The 21656-nt window shown below is 33.4% G+C and overlaps 2 protein-coding genes across 3 annotated transcripts; both read right to left on the reverse strand.

The window, feature by feature from the left end:
• Positions 1-709: 709 nt before the first annotated feature.
• Positions 710-5189, reverse strand: LOC131160896 (uncharacterized mitochondrial protein AtMg00810-like). The gene is made up of 3 exons (XM_058116771.1): positions 4983-5189; positions 1424-1720; positions 710-1333 (listed from the first exon to the last, which is right to left on the reverse strand). Exons 1-3 carry the CDS (start codon positions 5187-5189, stop codon positions 710-712), a joined length of 1128 nt encoding a protein of 375 aa, XP_057972754.1.
• Positions 5190-15399: 10210 nt separating this feature from the next.
• Positions 15400-20887, reverse strand: LOC131160226 (WAT1-related protein At2g37460-like). Of its 2 annotated transcripts, XM_058115659.1 has the most exons (7): positions 20551-20887; positions 20365-20427; positions 19936-20052; positions 17687-17948; positions 16675-16836; positions 16191-16342; positions 15400-15929 (listed from the first exon to the last, which is right to left on the reverse strand). In XM_058115659.1, the coding sequence occupies exons 1-7, from the start codon at positions 20748-20750 to the stop codon at positions 15638-15640; spliced, it is 1248 nt and encodes a 415-aa protein (XP_057971642.1). In that variant the 5' UTR covers positions 20751-20887; the 3' UTR covers positions 15400-15637. The 2 variants fall into 2 exon arrangements, with proteins under 2 accessions (XP_057971642.1, XP_057971644.1); XM_058115661.1 differs by lacking the exon at positions 16675-16836 and having other exon boundaries at positions 20551-20869.
• Between the last annotated feature and the right edge of the window lie 769 nt (positions 20888-21656).

Below are 21656 nucleotides of genomic sequence, written 5' to 3' on the forward strand. Positions count from 1 at the left end.
TGGACAAATGTCATAGATATTTGTACAATCAAAAGCAACCGAATTATCTATCTGTTGAATAAAAGGAATTCTAGAATTTGAAATGTGGCTAATCTGTAGTGCCAAAGGTTTGACTGAATTTTTGTGGTAGGTGATACAAAAGATGGTATAGAATGGAAAGAAGAAGTTGACAGGGAATGTTGGCAAATATTTGTTGTTGAAGAAGATTGAGAAAAATGATAAAGTCCTTGTTTCTCAAAGGCAATCCCAATCATCTTCTTCATTGAATGGTCCTGTAAAAGAAAATAAGAAGCAAAAAAAGATATACAAAGATTAGAATCTTTGGTTAGTTTAGAAATAGACAAGAGGTTAAAAGAAAAACTATGAACACACAACACATTATATAAAAATAATGTGTTAGAAAGTTTCACAGTTCTAGTATATATTGCTGAAACAATATGGCCATTGGGAAGAGTAATTGAAACTGAAATTGATTTAGGGGTAGAATAATAAAGTTGAGGTCAACAAATCATATGATCTGTTGCTCCGGTATCCAAGATCCAAGAAAAACTAGAATTTAATTTTATAGATACTGAATAAAAGGTATTGAAAAAATTACCGGAAGAATGAGGTGAATTGACTAAATTTATTGTTGTTGTAGATGAATCAGAAGGTTGAGCAGATAAACCTGAATTGGCAAGAGCTAAGAGTTTATTAAATTCTTCAGTAGTTAAACTGATCCTTTGATCCTCAGTACTTTGTTGATTGGAAATTTCTTCAGTTTTGATATCAGCATGTGTAGAAGAAGAATTTCTTTTCCCTTTAGGTTTAGTCCAACCAGGAGGATAACCATGTAATTGAAAACATTTATCAATCGTATGACCATTGTATCATCTTTGGAAAATCTGAACTGAGTAGGCTTGGCCAGCAACACATGTGTTTCAGGAGCTGGGTTAGTGGCAATTGACAAAGCTGATTTACTATCCATATATAACAATGATAGTGGAGGATGAGCAACGTTAAGGTCTTGAAGAGCAAAGAGTAACCATTGTACTTCACATGTTGTGGCTACAAGAGCTCTATATTCTGCTTCAGCAGATGATCTGCTAACTGTGGGCTGCTTCTTGGATTTCCAGCAAATTAATGAATCTCTGAGAAAAACAGCAAAACCAGTGACACTTCTTCTGGTATCCGGACAACCTGCCCAATCACTGTCAGAAAAAGCCTTCAATTGTAAATTAGAAGATGAAGGAAAAAATAATCCTTGGCCTGGTGTTGCTTTTAAATACCAAAGAACACGATTGGCAGCTTGATGATGAGATATTGCAGGTTTAGCAAGAAATTGACTAAGAACCTTAACAGAATAAGCAAGATCAGGTCATGTAATAGTCAAGTATAAAAGTCTGCCAACTAATCTTCTGTAACCTTATGCATCTTCATAGACATTGGGATCAGCTGTATTGAGTTTGATATTTGATTCCATTGGAAAAGAAGCTGGTTTGGATCCTAAAAAACCAGTATCTTGAAGTATGTCTAAAGCATATTTCCTTTGACAAAGAGAAATGCCAGATCGTGATCTTGCTACCTCCAGTCCCAGAAAATATTTGAGTTGTCCCAAATCTTTGATTGTAAATTCATCATGTAGAAATGATTTGAGCTGTTGAATTTCTATAAGATTATCACCTGCTAGAATAACATCATCTACATAGACAAGTAGAGCTATAAAGGAAGTAGTGGTTTTCTTAATAAAAAAAGAACAATTAGATTAACCTTGAGTGAAACCATAATCAAGAAGGGCTTGAGAAAGTTTTGCAAACCATTGTCGAGAGGTTTGCTTTAGTCCATATATACTTTTTAGTAGTTTGCATACCAAATTGGACTGCTGAATATGTAAACCAGGATGTACTGCCATATAGACTTCTTCATGTAAATCACCATGTAAAAAAGCATTATTGACATCTAATTTATGGATATGCCAACACTTGATAGTAGCAACAGCTAATAATAATTGAATAGAAGTGATTTTTACTACTAGAGAAAAAGTATCAAAGAAATCTAGTCCTTCTTGCTGGTTGTAACCTTTAGCTACCAACCTTGCTTTATATCTCTCAACAGTTCCATCAGCCTTGTATTTTATTCGAAATACCCATTTACAACCAATGATCTATTTATTTTGAGGGAGACGAACAAATTTCCAAGTTTTGTTTAACTTTAAAGTATTTAATTCATTTCTCATAGCAATTTGCCATTCAGGTGATTTGGCAGACTGTTTATATGACTTTGGTTCTGGGGTAACAGAAATTGAAGTTAAAAACGCTTTATGGGAATTTGAAAGTCTATTAACATAAAGAAAAGAAGAAATAGGATAAGGAATACCTGTGTTAAAGGAGCAATCAATTGAAGGAGATGAGGTGTTTGCATAAGGAAACAAGGATACATTACCACAGTGATAATCTTGCAGATATTTTGGTGGATGTTTAACTCTGGAAGATTTTTTATGTATGTGTTAGGAGAAATTGGAACTATTGATTCAGAATGATCATGATGAGATGAATAATAGTTTGATGTAGAAGGAGATAATGAAAAATTATTAAATGAATCAGAAGGAAGAGAAGTTGCTGATTCAGTGAAATTTCTGACAGTGTGAGATGACTAAATAGGAATATTAGATGATATAGTATTTGTAATAGAAGAAATAGGAATAGAAGAGTCATGTTGATATTCTGAAGGATGAAACCAAAAATTTGAAATGGCAGAGTTGAGTGGAAGAACTTTGAAAGGAAAAGTGCTTTTATGAAATATAACATTTCTGGAAATAATAATTTTGTTGGTGGTTAAGTCCATAAGTTTATAACCTTTGACATTAGGAGGATAGCCTAAAAATAGACATTTTGTTGCTCTTGGATCAAACTTTTGCCTGTGATGAACAATTGAAGATGCAAAACATAAGCAACCAAAAACTTTTAGATGAGAAAATTTTGGAGGTTTATGAAATAACATTTCAAAAGGTGATTTGTTTTTAAGAAGAGGAGTTGGAATTCGATTGATGATATGAGCAGCAGTAAATATACAATCACTCCAAAAAATTAAAGGTAAATTTGCTTGAAACATTAGTGCTCGAGCTGTATTTAATAAGTGCTGATGTTTTCTTTCAACGACTCCATTTTTTTTTGGAGTTTCTACACAACTTTGTTGATGCAAAATACCAAATGTTTTATAAAAGTTAGTAAGTATAAACTCTGAACCGTTATCTATTCTTATTGTTTTGATAAAGGTATTGAACTGATTTAAAACCATTTTATAAAAATCTAGTAACAGAGATGATACTTTAGATTTGTTTTTAAGTAGAAAAACAAAAGTACATCGTGTGAAATCATCCACAATAGTTAAGAAAAATTTAAAACCAGAATATGAAATAGTATCAAATGGACCCCATACATCACAATGAATCAAGTCAAACATCTTAGTAGAAGTATGCTGAGATACAAGAAAAGAAAGTTTTTTCTATTTTGCATGTGGACAAATGTCACAGATATTTGTACAATCAAAAGCAACCGAACTATCTATCTGTTGAATAAAAGGAATTCTAGAATTTGAAATGTGGCCTAATCTGTAGTGCCAAAGGTTTGACTAAATTTTTGTGGTAGCTGATACAAAAGATGGTATAGAATGGAAAGAAGAAGTTGATAGGGAATGCTGGCAAAGATTTGTTGTCGAAGGAGATTGAGAAAAATGATAAAGTCCTTGTTTCTCAAAGGCAATCCCAATCATCTTCTTCATTGAATGGTCCTGTAAAAGACAATAAGAAGCAAAAAAAGATATACAAAGATTAGAATCTTTGGTTAGTTTAGAAACAGACAAGAGGTTAAAAGAAAAACTAGGAACACACAACACATTATATAAAAATAATGTGTTAGAAAGTTTCACAGTTCCAGTATATATTGCTGAAACAATATGGCCATTAGGAAGAGTAATTGAAATTGAAACTGATTTAGGGGTAGAATAATAAAGTTGAGGTGAACAAATCATATGATCTGTTGCTCTGGTATCCAAGATTTAAGAAAAACCAGAATTTAATTTTGTAGATATTGAATTACAGGTATTGAAAAAATTACCAGAAGAATGAGGTGTAGTGACTAAATTTACTGTTCGTTGTAGATGAATCAGTAGGTTGAGTAGATGAACCTGAATTGGCAAGAGCTAAGAGTTTATTAAATTCTTCAGCAATTAAACTAATCCTTTGATCCTCAGTACTTTGTTGATTGGAAATTTCTTCAATTTTGATAGCAGCATGTGCAGAAGAAGAATTTCTTTTTTTCCTTTAGGTCTGGTCCAACCAGGAGGATAACCATGTAATTGAAAACATTTATCAATTGTATGACCATGGTATCCACTTTGGAAAATCTGAACTGAGTAGGCTTGGCTAGCAACGTATGTGCTTCAGGAGCTGAATAATTTGTTAGTTGTCTCTGGCTTTCTTTTTGTAGCAATAAAGAAAATAACTTGGCCATGCTGAGCAATGGAAGCAATGGAATAATAAGCAGCAACTGACTTCGTATCAAAGCAAAAGAATCATTCAATCCTACAAGAAATTTTAATATGTAATTTGATTGTTGTTACAGAATCAAGAAATTGAATAAATCGCAAGTGCAAGAAGCCATTTTGCCACATGTGCAGGTTGGAAATGGTCTGTAGCTGATATACTCATCCTAGAGAGTTTTAAAAGCACTAAAATACTCAGTAATCGAAGATGAACCTTGATTTATGCAACTTAAAGATTTTTCGACATGAAAAACTCTTGGACCATCACTTCTCAAATATCATATCTTTAGTTCATTCCAGAGATCAACAACTGAGGTAACATACAATAAACTGTTTCTTATATCTTTAGAAATGGAATTCATGAGCCAAGAAAGCACCAGATTGTTTGCACGAAGCCAGATAGTGTGTAAAATACGATGAGTAGTAGGAGGAAAGGAAATTGAGCCATCAATGAAGGCTACCTTGTTCTTGACAATGAGAGCAATAGTGATTGACTGACTCCAGGCAACATAGTTATCTCCTGCAAAATTTTCAAAAACCAACAAAGATCCTAGATTATCACTAGGATGAAGGAAAAATGGGTTTGAAGAATCATTAGAAGGATTGGCAGAAGGATCATCTGATAGATGTGAAGAGTCTAAAGAATTAAGAGGATTAGTATTAGACATGTTGTGAACAAGATACAAGAAGCGACTGAATTAAATTCCAGAGCAGAATTTTTCAGTTTAGAAAAAAAAAATGTATGCGGAAGCAAGAAGATTTTCTCTGATACCATGTGAAGAATCTAATAATAGAGAAATAGAAAATGAAAAGAAAACTGAAATTGCAAGAATTTAATACAAAGGAACTCAACCAACAGCAGAATACAGTTGAGAAAATTGCATTCGATAGATTGAAAAAGAGAGAGAGCATTCTGAGTGTATGTATATATACAGAGTAGCCTACTCCATATTTATAATTCATTGAAGAGATAAAAACTGATATAACTGAAGATCTAACTGAAGTAGGTAAGAATCAGTTGAGTCTTCTTGAGTTCCTTGAGCTGCCTTGAGTTTCTCCTCTTTAGACTTTAATACCAATTTATCAATATAGGATGCTATATTCCAACAACATCTGCAACTCTAGACCCCTCTAGCTAACGCAATCAATTTGAATTTCCTTTGGGATTAGATGGAAAAAATCAAGAATTCAATTAATTCTACCAGTACTGGATTGGTGTTGCATGTTGAACTAGAGTAGGTGACCCACTTCTTAATTGTCTACATCCATGGTTGCTTTAATCAAGCACCTGTGATTTTTTTTCCCCACTAATGATAAAAGAGTTTATTCAAGCATACATGAGGCAATAACTATGAAGAACTCAAATTAAAGATTAAAGAAACAAAAAAAATATAAGAACATAAGTAGCCATAAATCATTTTTGGATCAATTCAAAGTCCAACTATAGATTAATTACATAAAAAAAGATGATTCATTTCTGATTCAGTACCCACCTCCACCCTCCTTGATGTTCAACCCTAAACCTTCTCATATCTTTACAAATGGCAAACTTTAATCAACCATGACAAGAAGCACGTCCCACCACTGCTCCATTCAGTTTTTGTCTTTTCCCAATTCATTGATGTTCCATTTTAAAGGTTCTCTTTTCGGTCTCGGTCAAGCCTCTTTCAACTGAAACAATCACTCGAGATTTCTTTGGGTTTTAAAAGACCCTAATATTCTATATTCTTCCACCACATGCATGCATGTATACATCAGTGCTTTTAACTACGCGACTTCGGATTTATGGTATACGTAAATTAAGTTCGTGAAAGATGCCACTAACATTCCTTTCAGTTTTTCTTTTTCCAAATCATTGATGCTCCCTTTTTCAAAGTTCCAACTGATAGAAACAATATATAAAATATCTGTGGGAATTGTTTTAGGTGTATGGATAATCATTGTAATTCGTCCACCATCAGGGATATTCTATCTTGAAGAAGAGTTCGATTGTTTACGTGTGTGGCTTGATGCATGCAACGTACGTACGCCATTCACATTCCTTTCAGTTTTTCTTTTTAAAAGAATGATTTTATTAGGTGAATGAGTTTGGTTTTCTTTACAAAGTTTTAATTTTATTATCTGAAAAGTTTTTATTTTTTTAGATGGATTTCCTTCATTGTATTTTGGGGGTAGACAAAGAACTCATCTAGGAGATATTTAAATTTTATTTCACTTAGCATGTGCCCGTAAGAGATGTATTTATTAGTTGTTATCGATATTGTTGGAAAGCGATCTACGAGCAACAATCACACACGAGCAAAAATACACAACTACAATAAAACACCGGATTTTACGTGGTTCGGTCCAACCTGACCTACGTCCACAGAGCACACACAACTTCACTATAACCGGGAGAATAATACAAGGAGGAGGAGCCACATTGCTTAACTCAACTCTCTCTCTCTCTCTCTCTCTCTCTCCACAACTCTCTGTTCCTCACTCTCTGCACACTCTGCGCACAACACACCACACAACACTCTCTGCGCACAAGAACACTCAATTCTTGCCACCGGCACAAACAGCCACATATAATTCTACGTCTTGCCTCACTCTACAATTACACACATGCTCTCACACACACACACACACATCTCCATTATATATAGTCTTTAAAGGGGGGTGTAATTCAAACAAGGTGGGCAGGGTTGGTGACTGCATTTCGAAGACAAGGTTGGTGGAGGGCTGCTGGTCTTCTCTGCAAAATCAACATAAGCTGCTGAGGTTGGTGGCTTCCATCTCCACCTATGGCGCACAACTCAACAGATATGAGGTAATCCCACTTCCATTTTCCAAGATAGCACTTCTTAAAATGAAGGCCGAAGTCTGTGTTTAGAATTTTTAGATTTTGAAGAGTGAGATGAGGTTTGAGATCCAAGCTGAAATATCCCGACTTTTATGACGTCTAAAGTGACAAACAAAAAGCAAAAAATAAAAAAGAAAAAAGAAAAAATAAAAATCCCATAACTATTATCTCTCTGTATTATCCAAATGACCTTGACCCTTCATGCATGATGTCATTGGATAATAGCCCTAGATGATGATCCTTGTCTGAGTTCAATAATGCTAGCTAACCATTGGTCATCCATCGGCGAAAAGGTCCATTGGAGGCCCAGATATATATCTGCATGAGGTAGTCCATATCTTTCTTCATAATTTTTTTTTTCCATATTATATCATTCCATTTTTTACTCCAATTTCTTGCATTACGTACATATGCCACTCATTAGCTCAGCAGGATGTGGTTCATTGGTAAGAGCGTATGAGAAACCATAACACATCCTGAATTAGATTTTAATTGGATTATCTTTAGATTATCTGATACTATCTGCGGGATTTTATATAATAAAATTAATATTTTTTATTTAATTTAAATATTTTTTTAATTTTTTCTAGGTATGATTTTTCATTCAAATTCAAATTTTGCATATGATCTTATTCATTAAATACAATAAAATGAGAATGTAGACACCCTATTTTGTTCCGGGCTTATATAACAAGAATTGGGCAAAATTTATTATTGCCAAAAAATGAGAAAATACAAGAAACATTTTTAAATACAAGGAAAATAAATTTTTACATTGAAAATTAAAAACATATAGAAAAATAAAAATGAAATAAAAAGAAGTGGGCTAGAGTCTTTAACTTCAAACCAGCAAAAGAAAATCCAACAATTAGACATATGGGAAATGTGAAAATTTTGAAATAAATTTGACTGATTAAATTGAGTGCTGATTGATCTAATTAGTATTAAATTGAATGAATCCTCGAACCTATAAATAGTGAATTTTTTAGGGTGAGAGGGGCACATACAAATACACAGAAATTGAAACTCAAAGACAGGAAAAAAGAGGAATTTATCACTGGGAATTTTGAGAAAAGAATTGTATGGAAAAGGCTGAGTGGCTAAGATTGAAGAAATTGAGAAGGATTGAAGACTTGAGAGTTCGAATTGCAGTAAAGGCTTGGAATTAAAGGGTTTGGGCAAAGAAGAAAGCAGGATAGCATAAGAGATTGGTTCCTTAAATTTGTGTTATCCAAATTCAATTTCTGGAATGATTTTGAGTTTAAATTTGAACAATTCTTTTTTATCCAAAATTAGTTTTAGACCAAGTCAATGTGAAAAAACACCACAGAATAGTCCAAAAAAAATTCGGATATTTGACCCAAATTTAGGATACCCACACTCGAATGCCCAGACTAGGATATCCACTCCCAAATGCCTATACCCATATTTGGATCAAATAACCCAGACCCAAGTCAACTTGACCTACTTCCTACCTAGCTAATCCGATAAACCTAGACATGGACCTAAGCTCATTGGCCCAAAACTTGAAACCGAAAATCCAATTAGCATGTGACCTAATTTTAACTCTAGGACTAAATGGGCCTGGTCCAATCTTCATTCAACTGATCTTAAACCAGTAAAGGTTTGCTTCCCATTTTGAGCCTATTGGGTTGGATCAATTGGCCTAGCCCATTTAATTAAATCCAAGCTCAAAGCCCAATTGTCCTGCAACCCATATAATTAAATGGAAAGAGCACGAGAGAGAGAGAGAGAGAGAGAGAGAGAGAGAGAGAGAGAGAGAGAGAGAGAGAGAGAGAGAGAGAGAGAGAGAGAGAGAGAGAGAGGTCTACAAAAGAGGAGGTAGAGATCAGGGGGAGATAGTTTTGAGATAGAGAGAATAGGGAAGAGAAAGGGAGAAAGGAGAGAAAGAGAGAGAAAGAATCTGAGAGAATGAGAAAAGAAGAGAGAGAGAAAAGGCTTTTATATATATTAATAAGACACGTGTCACCGTACGAATGGTGATAGGCGACACAGCCAAGGGCGCTTATTCGGAAGGTAACGTGGCACAATCCTGGTCATCCAATGTGTGTTTTTTCTAGATGACTGGATCGTTGTCATATTAATGATTTGTGTCAAAACCCTAGGGCCAGCCGCATTTTGCCATGTGGCAGGTGACATCATGTTGACATCACCATGCTGCGAAATTTTAAAAAAAAATAAAAATAAAAATAGTGTCACGTGTCTCCATGGATAGCTGACACATGGCCAACTACTTGTCTCCTTGTTATCCAATCATCAACCAGAAATAGACTAGGAACCAAGTAGCGAAAACTCATATTTTTGGGAGTTTTGGCATTTCCAATTTTTTTAGACGTTTAAATGAAAGTAAGATGAAATACACAGATGCTTAAACGCACTAAAATACACGCGCACGCATGCATGTGCGCACACACACATACACACACATAGGCACATACACATATATATTGATACATATGTACATGCACACACACACATATATATATATATATATATATATATATATATTGATACATATGTACATGCACACACACACATTCACACACACACATATGCATATATATACACACAACACACACACACACACACCCAGATATATATTCCTATATACACATATTATATATACACACCTATAGATACACATAATATGCATTAATATACATAAATATCTATATATAGGTTTATTACTTATATACATACGTATGTATACATACACATTATCTACATACACACACACAGATGTCTATATTATTGTCTTTTTGAGTTTGATCCCTATTTTGACGCTGGCAAAATACGATGCATACTCACTTAAGCTTAAATTCATATCTTATGTGAGTGCATTAGAGAGTTTAAATTTGTACACATATGCTTCTTGAGAAGCATTTACTTGTATGTAAATTTTATTATCTGTTGTATTCTAGGCATGGCATGAAGAGGGAGACTCGCCTTGTATGAAGTCTCGGTTTGGCTTGACCCCGGTTAGGTGAGCTAGGAGGTGCACCATCCTATAAAGTGTATACAGCTTGGTTCCGCTCGGAAAGTGAACTGAGGTGTCTCCACCTCGTAAGGGGAATAGGTTGTGGCTTAGCCTCGTAATTGAGCTGAGGCGACTCCGCCTCATAAGGAGTACTGGTTGTGGCTTAACCCTATAATTGAGTTAGAGAGTCTTCGTCCTGTAAGAAGAGTGTAAGTGGCATCACTTTGCCTAGTTAAGTGAAAAAATAGTCGAATCCTCTTGCTGGTTAGCTTGAGGCGGGGACGTAGGCTAGTTTTGTCGAATTTTGATAAAAATATTGTATTATTCTTTTCCCTATACTCTTTACTTTACAACACTTGCATGTCTACATTTAAACTGTTGTGCATGATTTAAATATTCGTATATATCAATATCTGTGGAATTCGTAATTGCTTAGAAAGATCTTAGGTTGCGTTATATTGACTGTGGATCCTAAACATAGGGCATAATTGACCAAGGAATTGTAAATTTTCCAATTTACCCCTCCTTTTGGGAATACACCATTCCTGCCATTGGTATCAAAGTTTCGTTGCAAAAATCTGAATCGCTTATGTTAAAGATCGCAATGGCTCAATGTGGTGTATAAGCGTTCGGTGAGGGACAGTCATATGTCAAGCCTCCATTATTTTGTGGTGTCAATTACATCACCTGGAAACAAAGGATGAGCATATTTTTAAAAATCAATGGATTGGAGGGCCTAGCAACTAACAGTTAAAAGAATTTGTATGCTTGTAAATGAAAATAATATTAATTTAATGCATGCAAATTCACATGCTATGGATTTACTATATTGTGCTTTAGATTCTAATATTTTGATTGTGATTATGACATGTAAATATGCGAGAGATATTTGGGAAGAGTTGGATAGGAGGTATGGTGTAGGGACCCAAAGAATTATAGTAATTAAATAATAAAAGAAAGAAGAGAAAATGATTTTTTAAAAAGGGGTTTCAACAGGGTATCGTCGACGAGGGCAAAGTACTCATTGACGAGCAGGCCTCTTGGACTCGTCGATGGGGACGCATGTCTTGTCAACGAGACATTATCGAGAGGGCTGATTTCAGAGACTGAAACTCATCGACAAGGAATAAATGTTCATCGACGAACTCTCTTTTGGACTCGTCAACGAGGTGACGTGGCTCATTGACGAGGCCACGTGGTAAGTCACCTATAAATATGAAAAAAGATAATTTTTGACAAAATTTCAGTCTCTCTTTTCCTTTCTCTCTTTAGGTTTCGGATTCTCTGCTTTTTCTATACGTTTCCAGCTCTAATTCTCCATAGTTTGATGATCAGAAGCCACTACGGTGATCCTGGGGAGATTCTCAACAACCTAATTAGAGCAGAAAATTGATTTGGAAAGTTTGGAAACCATCCCTAAATTTAGGTAAGTTGGTTATTTTAGGCTTTATAAGTTATTTGGTGTTTCTGGAATAAGGAGAATGCTTTAGGTAGAATAATATTGAATTATTGTTGGGAAAAATGCAATTTCAGGGTGTTGAGTTGGGGAACACACGAGTGTAAGTTTGGAATATTTTGTGGGCTTCTCAGTAAATCAGGTAAGGGGATAAATTAAGTTAGTATTTTTTAATTATTATTATGAATTAAACAACATTTATTTTCAGGAAAATATGTATAATATAGAACTATGTTTGGAAATACTACTGTTGAACAGGGAAATGATTTTAAACTCAATTTATATGGAAATATTATTTTAGAATTAATTATGAGTTTATATGGCTATGTATATTTGTGTGGCATGAGTATACTATTTCCATGAGAATTATGCTATATTGAAATATTATGAGTTTTTCTAGATAAGTATGTTATAGCGGTTTTCAGGAAAATCCTAAAAACAGTACAGGAAATACGTTTTAAAGATTATGTTAAATAATACAAGAATATATGTTTATGATGTTATGAATTATGTCGGCGTAGATGTCATAATCCTTATGTTATGAAATATGTTGGCGTAAATGTCATGGTTCTTATGTTATGAACTATGTCAGCATGTGTTGTCGTGATTATTATGTTATGAATTATGTCGGCGTTGATGCTGTGATTACGTATGATATGTAAGAAATCATGAAATATATTTATGTCAGATATTACTCTGAAATACGATACAACTATGTTTAATATGGAATGTATTATAAGTTATCAGAACTCGGATAGCTTAGTTTAGTTTTAAAAAGCACGTACCGTAGCTATATGTTTACGACTATGAATATGTTAGTGCTACCACACATCTTATATAGAGTGTGGGAGATGGCAATCGATGTGACTTTATAGGAGTATCGTAATTCCCCTGGTAGTTTGGCACAAGTGAAACATACTCATCATACTTACAGACCTATGTTTGACTTAGCATGGTCGGCCAGCCATTACTAGGTTTCGCCTTTGGGTCGCACAACCCTGTCATGTAGGGGGGTAAGACGTACATGACAATAACTAACTAACTATCTATCCTGGGTAATAATTCAAGTATGATATGATTATATAAGATGATTTCTCAGTATAGAAATTTAGTATGATACGATATGTTATGATAAATCACGTTTTATTCAAATATGATACAACTATTATACCAGTTATGAATTATGTACTGTTTATTAGTATATCACGAAAAATATTCATGTTGTCACACACTGATATTAGTTTATCTCTTTTACTGAGAGGTGTCTCACCCCAGCATTACAAATATTTCAGAAAATCTAGGAGAATTCACACCTACATATGTAAATGTGAACGTACTTGACTGTTGAGGGTGGTATTATATTTTCATAGTGCAAGCCAATTCAAAACATTTGTGTTTTATTATTTTGTTATATTTACTTTAACTTTTTTTTATTTTTAAGCACGATTTTGATAAAAGTGTTGAAGTAAATTTATGTGAATTAATGAAAAAATATATTTGATATTTACAAAATTACTTATAAGTACTTAATGAAGTGAGAATAATGATAAAAATGCACTACCTATCATTGTTTCTTTGTTGTGTGACCCACGTAGAGTCTAAGTTTTTAATTGAACAAATAAAATTTTTAATAATAAATTTTATTAATTATAAAATTATTTTTAAAAAATAAAATCTTAAATAATTTTTTTATATTAAACAGTCAACTCATAGAGAAAATAAATTATTATTTAAATACGTAGACTAAAATAGATCTATGAAACTATTCATAAAAAGAAAAAAAAAGTTTTCATGTTTTTTTATTTATTTCCGTTGATAGTAATTTCATATTCCCAAACATTATTGTCATTATGATTGTTTTACAAATCCCATGTATTATATTTTATATTTAATTTGATACACGTAATTTTATTTTTATTAGGCTCGACATTTGAATAAATTAATAATAATAAAGCGATTTAGAAAAGCAAAACATACTAACTGAAATAATACAAAAATAGTAATATAATATAATTAATATATATAGGAGATTAAAAATATACTCTCTTTAAGAGGTAAACAATTACTATCTCTTTTGAAGATTAAATATATTTTCTCTTTAGGAGACTTATATCTTCGGGAGATTAAATATATAGCCTCTTCAGGAGGACTATTTTACCATCACTTCTGAAGATTGGTAATATATATATATATATATATAGACAGTATAGAAATAAAACTAGCCATTGAGACGGTATTAATAAATAAAAATAAAACCGTTCATTAAGGCGGTATATATATAAATATATTAGTTGGGTAGAACATCGTGCTGATAACGTGTTATAAAATAATACAGAAATAAATAAACGTAGATAATCAGAAAGTAATGAATACAAACAAAATAAAATAAAAATAAACAATAAATAAAAGTGAGACCGGATTTACGTAATTCGGTTTATATCTACTCCATGGACGAATGAGATTTGAAATCCAATATTTTAAGAGGAATTACAAATTATACCTGACTTTTGTACAAATATCTCACATTCTTATCTTATAAAATATCTCACTTTCCCTTTTTTTCTCCTACTTCTTTCTTCTCTATTTTTTTGCACCCTTAATATTCTGCCGTCTGTATTTTGCACCCTGCACTCTTCGTTTTTTCTCTATTCATCTCAATCAGGTGATCTCCTTTATATAGCCGTGGGAGGAGCAAATGGGTTTGTCTAATAATAATAATGGATTTACATGCATGAGAAACATGAGGGAGATGAGGCAGGTACATGAATGGTAACATCCACCATTCATTTCACAACAATGCCTAGCTTTTTTGTTTTTGTTGATTTTGAAAATAATAAAACAAGGGGCAGTCACAGCACTTGCTTCCATCAAATCATAATTAAGAGTAAGTTGTTGCATAATACATATATTCACACTTATAATTAATCTGGTTATTTTGGCTGAGGGCTTGCCATAGATGGTGGTGGGGTGGCTGACCGCCCGAGGTACGTGGAACCCAAGCTGTATGCATGCCCATCCAAAACAAAAATTAGGGCTAGAGATGACAAGCCCAACGTCTCTTTCAGTGGGTCAGAAAATAGCCCATGCACTGTTTGGCGAGGGTGAATATTATCAGCTTCCAGTTCCGGCTAGAAATATCTTCCATTTTCTTTTAATTGAAAATTTTACTTATGGGGAGTTTGAAATTTGAAATTTGAATTAGTCCCATTAAGACAAAATGTATCACAAAACATTATTAGCTTTTCTTCAAAATCATGCAAATCTAAATTCAAAATATAGAATTTATATTTTCAAGTATTATACCGCATCTGTGATTTTCATTCTTGTGACAGTTGCGAGTTCCATATTACATTAACCTTTTGTCTTTGCAATTGCTTCACAAATTACACATAATAATTGAACTTCTGTTTTTAAGAGACACTGAAATTGTTAAGAGTTCAAACTATTATGTTTGAGTTCTCCAATTTTAAATTTAAAAGACGCAAGAGAAGGTGCCAGAATGAGCATCCGACCTCTCATTGTGTAGCAACTCAAACCCACCAAACCTTCAATGACTTTTTAAAAAACAAGAAATCCCAATAACCAAACTGAGCGAGTGATAGACTGCATGAGTTCAAACCTACATGAAAAATACAGCACCCAAACATGGAGGATGAGGTTAATTCAGTGAAAATCAAATGCTTTCGCAAAAGTATTTGTCCCCACTTTCCCAAAGGGGTCTTGGCCCCATACGCTAAGATAAGAAGAAATAGAAATGGAGTAGAGTGATGACAGCTACATGTTCGATATATTTACATATGTATCTGGGCGAGGGCTTTCAATTATTATGATGTGGCTGCGCAATACCTCCAGTGCCAGGTGTGAAGGAGAGGATGACCTTCTTAAAATTATTAGGGTTTTCCTCATCAGTAGTAGTAGTAATATTAGTAGTACTGTTGCTTCTTGCATGTGTCATTTGCTTATTAATTTCTTGTGGAATTTCTTGATCTTCTTGTTGATCATTCTCAATCAATGATGATGATGATGATGATGATGCCTTATAATGATCCTTCCTCTTTCCCCATATCACAAGATACAGCCCTGCTACTATCACAACGGCCCCTACCACCCTGCACATGTAGTAAACACCACCAAAACATTATTAATTTACACAGTGAGTTTAGTTATATAACCATTTTGAAATCGATCAATTTTGAAAAGAAACACGAATAAATAATAGATACCAAGAGTACTGAGAGGATATAGAACTGAGCAGTTGCATAGATCGATACAATCAATGTTTGGTTGCAAAATAAAATGGGATGTGTGCTATGAAATAATACTGAAATGATACAGATTTAAAGAATTTGTTGGAATTAGAATAGGGTTACCTTCCAAGGTGCAGTTGATCAGACAAAACGAAGGAGCTAATAATAGCAACAATAACCATGCTGAGGGGACTAAAACTTGTGACGAACACGGGACCTCTTTCTCTCACTACCACTCCTTGTACGTAATACAGCATTCCCGAACTCACCGTGCCCTGCCATTGCATTTATATGAACTTTTGCTCATTAAAGCTTATAAAATTGTGCTCTCAAGAGTGGGTTTCGATGAAAAATTAAATTATTTATTTATTTGGTTTTCAAATTAATATTAAATACAAAAGTATAATGGAAAAATTTTCATATTGTTAAATAGCTCGCTAAATAAAATCTGAAGTAATTACATAACTTTTGAAGATTTTCATATTGTATTCTCAACAATGCTAACCGATCCCCCGAATCAAAGAGGTTTTGGCATTTTAATACTCCCTTGAAAAATGATTTAACTAAAAATTAAAACCCAAAAGAAACACATTAACTTAATGCTTACACTGTAGAGCACAGCTAGAAGTTTGGTGTCCCATTTTATTGACCAGACTTCAGATCTTCCCCTTTCGATCACAAGAGTAACAATAATATCGACACACGTGCCCAGGAAGCATATCCAAGCTGTAAGTGATAGCTCGGCTGGGTACGTCTCCAGTGTGATTGCCTATTCACACTCCCATCAAACTCCCAAATTAAACAACGAAAATAAACATGAAAAACAAAACCACATATATATATATATATATATATATATATATATATGAATTTGCTTTCACTTTTCAAAACTACACATGCATATATATAAGGCATTCCCAGGGCATATGGTTCCTCTGTTTGCAAAGATAGAGAGAGAATCATATATAGTGCAGGGAGAGAATTTGCTTTCACTTTTCAAAACTACACATGCATATATATATATATATATAAGGCATTCCCAGGGCATATGGCTCCTCTGTTTGCGAAGATAGGGAGAGAATCATATACAGTGCAGGGAGAGAAATTGATTTCACTTTTCAAAACTACACATGCATATATATAAGGCATTCCCAGGGCATATGGTTCCTCTGTTTGCGAAGATAGGGAGAGAATCATATACAGTGCAGGCAGTCCATCTCACTCATTTTACTCCTACTTCTACATAGGAAGGACATTTTTTAGAACTCAGATTTCGTGATCAATAGGTTATAAAGAAATAATATTTCCGTTATTTTAAGATTCGTCCTCATATATATACTTTGATAATTCGAAAATTTCAGTCATCATTACACCACTTTGGACACTATGGTACGATACTAAACCCAGAAGAGTAAAAATCATCTGCTCATTATTGACGCACCCCTGATAATTAACCGAGATAAACTTGTAAGAAAAAATTGAACCTATAATCCAAAAATCACCAAAGTTATAAATCGCCCTTATACTTTAGTCAATTAAACTATCCTCTATATTATATAGTCATCATTAATATAATATAGATAAAAAGAGAGAAAAAGTGGAAAAAAGAGAAAGCAGACTTGGAGGATGACGAAAGCAGACCAACTGATGCAGCCAGTGGCGATCATGAGAGCGCCCTTAATGGAATTATGAAGAGAGATGCCATTATTGGAAGTGTGGGCGCCGTCATTAGCTGCTGAGTGGTGGTTTGCGTCTTTGGTCCAAAACAACTCTATCACTGGACCTTTCACCAGTGTCATTAGCATGGCCCCTGCGATTGTCGCTAGGGTCCCAACTATCTTGGCTTGGCTTCTGGTGCTCTTTATCTTTACCTTCTCAAGTCTACGTCAAAATTAACAACCCACAAAAAAATAAAAAAAATAGAAAAAATCAAACTCGTCATTTATTATTGATTCCACTATTCAAACTACTCATCTTCTCATTTTATTTCGAATTTTGATTAATTAAGAGTAAAAAGGTATTGATCCTCATAAGATTTGACCAAAAAAGTATAAATTTTTATTAACTTTTTCAAAGATTTTAAGACTTTTACACATCCGCCTTGAAATTTATCAAAAAAAAAAAAAAACATAAATCTCCATTAAAATTTATAAAAAAAATAAAAAAATAAATATTTCAAGTAGTGTAAATGTCTTCAAAATGAAACTCATTGGAACCCTCTTTCACTTTTGAAAGATCAAGGAAGTCAATGAAAAATTTAAAACTTTAGAAGGGGTTTAAAAGAGGTTCTTATCTTTTATGTCAAACATCAAAGGACGACACTATCTTTTGCCCCTGTAACTAACATAAAGGTTTCATACTTTTAGCCAAAGGATTGACCTCATACTTCTAACTTAAAACAGTATATTTCTTGAGTGGAGTGAATCCTTGCATTGTAGGGTAAAGCTTTTTTTAACAGTCATATATATGTGTGATTTTGGATCCACTCTCCATACATAACTATAAAATAACCTCGGTTGATGGGAAGGAGCTTTTCTTAATTATGAATCATTTGAGGTATTGTCGGCTAACACTCACAATTTTGCTTTGAAAAAGTGTATTTTTTAGACACATTAAACCCTAATCTTATATGCAGGTTAGAACTTTTTCTCAATTTTAAATTGAGGAGTGATTAATAGACCCTCTTCTCTTTCTTGTACCATTAAAATATTAGGGGTCGTTTGGTATCATTGTAAAAAATTTTAAAAATAAAATTAAAGAATGAAACCAAAAACGAGAAACAAAAACTAAAATTAGAAACCAACAATCGTTGACATTTATAAAACGAACACAAATTTGAAACTAAATTAAAAAAATGCTCATTTTCATCTTTAAATCAAAATATTAAAAAAATATGATTAAAATATTAAATTACAAATAATACACATTAAAAAATTAATATAATTATTTACTTAGTAAATTGTTTTATTTTCAAAATTTACTTCACAATAAAAATTTTATTGGACATGGCGGTTGAAAATTAGTAAAAGTTTTTTTGTAATTGACTTTATTATTATTTTTAAAAATTTATGTATATTTTTTTAATTATATTTAAATTTATCTAATTATTTAATTTTAATTTAAAAGTGTAGAAAAAGAATAATTTAATCCAAAAAACCTATTTTTTGAATATTAAAATTTCTAACAACAGGTTGAAAAAAACAACTGAAAATCATAAAAATTAATTTCAACATTTTTGTAAACAACAAAAAATCAATAACAAAAATTTTAAAAAAAAAATTGACAACAGAAATAAATACACATTGATAATCTACTTTTTTATTACCAAAAAAAGTAGAAAAGAAAAACGGTATCATGCAGTTTTGTGTATGTGTATTATAACTCATTCGGAGTAGGCTTGGACCATTTAATGAGACGTTAGGTGCCATCCAGATCATTACCCTCATAATTTTCAATCAGATGTAACATGTGTCTAACTCATGCAAAGAGGAGGATGTGTCATCTACCACTTTTAATTTGTTCAATAAAATATGTTACTGCCGATTTTTGTATGATTATCATATTGAAAAACATGTTAATTTTTTTAAGCAAGAAGTATCATATCTTCATTGAATAATTATTATATTCATATCTACGAAGAATGGGATATAATGAAAAGGGAAAAAATGGTGGAACAAGTGAAAGCTATAATGAGCGAGTGGTTAGGTTAGGAGACCCTTTTTAGTTACCATCAATTTTTTTTTTAATTTTATTTTACTATCAAAGTTACACAGTATTTTTTATTTTAAATGTAAAAATAATTAACAAGTATTAAGATTAATATTTTAAGGCATATATAATTGCAGTTATGTTTATGGAAGTATGTTACCTCACAACCCAAGCCATTAGAAAGGTGATGGCAGGAATAATGTTGCACATGGTAGCTGCAAATGTTGCCGAGGTATATTTCATCCCCAAATAATACATGTTTTGGTCGATTACCGGCCTGCACTATCCACAGGGCGCACACATAAATAATATAGGAAGAGAGAGAGAGAGAGAGAGAGAGAGAGAGAGAGAGAGTAAACTCATGCATGAGACTGTGGTAAAGAAAAAGTTCAGTTTTTTTCTTTATTTTTGGGGCTGAGTTAGACGATGAGAGATAATGAATCTCCTTCTCATACTCCTTTTTTATTTTTCTAAGATTTGAATTGAACACTTCTAACACACACACACACACACACACACACACACACACACATATATATATATATATATATATATATATATATATACATGAAAGAATTAAATTAGTTACTCTAATAAGCTGAGCAGCATTATTTTGGTGAAGATGGACCAGGTCATCTTTGGCCTTGTTTTCCTGCATGCATGTTCATCACAGAAATATTCAATATTCAATCTTGGATTAACTTGTACCCCATATAGATATACTTACGATCTGCTGATGAGGGAGGGAGAGAGAGAGAGAGAGAGAGCTGCGTACCTGTCGAGAAAGAGAGCAAAAGGGGACATGACAAGAGTGGCAATTGCATGGCGATAGACGATGAGCACAAAGCTGCTCATCCCCTGGTTCATGGCTACCTTTGATAATATCTCCATCCCTGCTAGCCCCGACTGCAAGAATACTACCCCTATGAACGGCTTCGCCCTCCTAAACCACTCCTCTTTTCTCCATCCCCTCATCCTCTCTCTCTCTCTCTCTCTCTCTCTCTCTCTCTCTCTCTCTCTCTCTCTGCTTCGAGTCAGTGTTCACCCACTGCCCCCCTGATGTGAGTGAATATATACACACACCCTATATGCTCTCTCTTTGCTTCGAGTCAGTGTTCACCCACTGCCCCCCTGATGGATATATACAAACACCGCATATGCATGGTACTCTTCATTTTCCCTCAAAATAGAAAAAACCCAGCACGTTCAACCACCACCATCAAATCTCAATTATTGCTGCATGCTATTATTATTATTATTATTATTTAAAAAAAAAAAAAAAGAAGAAGAAGAACACATACCACTAAAACTCAAAAAATAGTACTATCTTTTTTTCGATTATAGTGTTGCTTTAATATATAGATGAAACAAAATCTGTTGTTGATCTTGATCAGATGATAGTACGGGTTGTGGAAATGCCTTTTACGAGGTCAGGTATTCGAATCCTCTCGAGTTCATTTTCGCTTCAGGACTCCTGAATTTACCCTCCTTTGGAAATTGCGGGTCAATTTCAAGGGACGTAGGATTAGTCACGTAAACTATAAAATCGACATGTGGATACCGGTGCCTAATCCAAAAAAAAAATAAAAAAATAGTATATATATACTAAGATTTAGGGGTTTGTTAATGCATATGGGGCGGGGCTCATGTGCCATTTTGTCGCACTAAAAAACGTCATTGGGGGTGCCATCTACCCTCCAATTAATTAATATATTTGCATACAGTTCATCATTTAATTGAATTTTCCATGATGTCTTCAACCCGAAAAAAAAAAAAAAGCACAACAGGGACACTACATTCTATTACTTCCATTGGGATTGCTGAAAGTCCATTTTTCGAGATCGAATTGTGTTTTTAATCCTCTTCCTCATGGTTAAAATT

The sequence above is a fragment of the Malania oleifera genome, chromosome 7, assembly GCF_029873635.1.
Source record: "Malania oleifera isolate guangnan ecotype guangnan chromosome 7, ASM2987363v1, whole genome shotgun sequence".
Lineage (NCBI taxonomy): Eukaryota > Viridiplantae > Streptophyta > Magnoliopsida > Santalales > Ximeniaceae > Malania > Malania oleifera.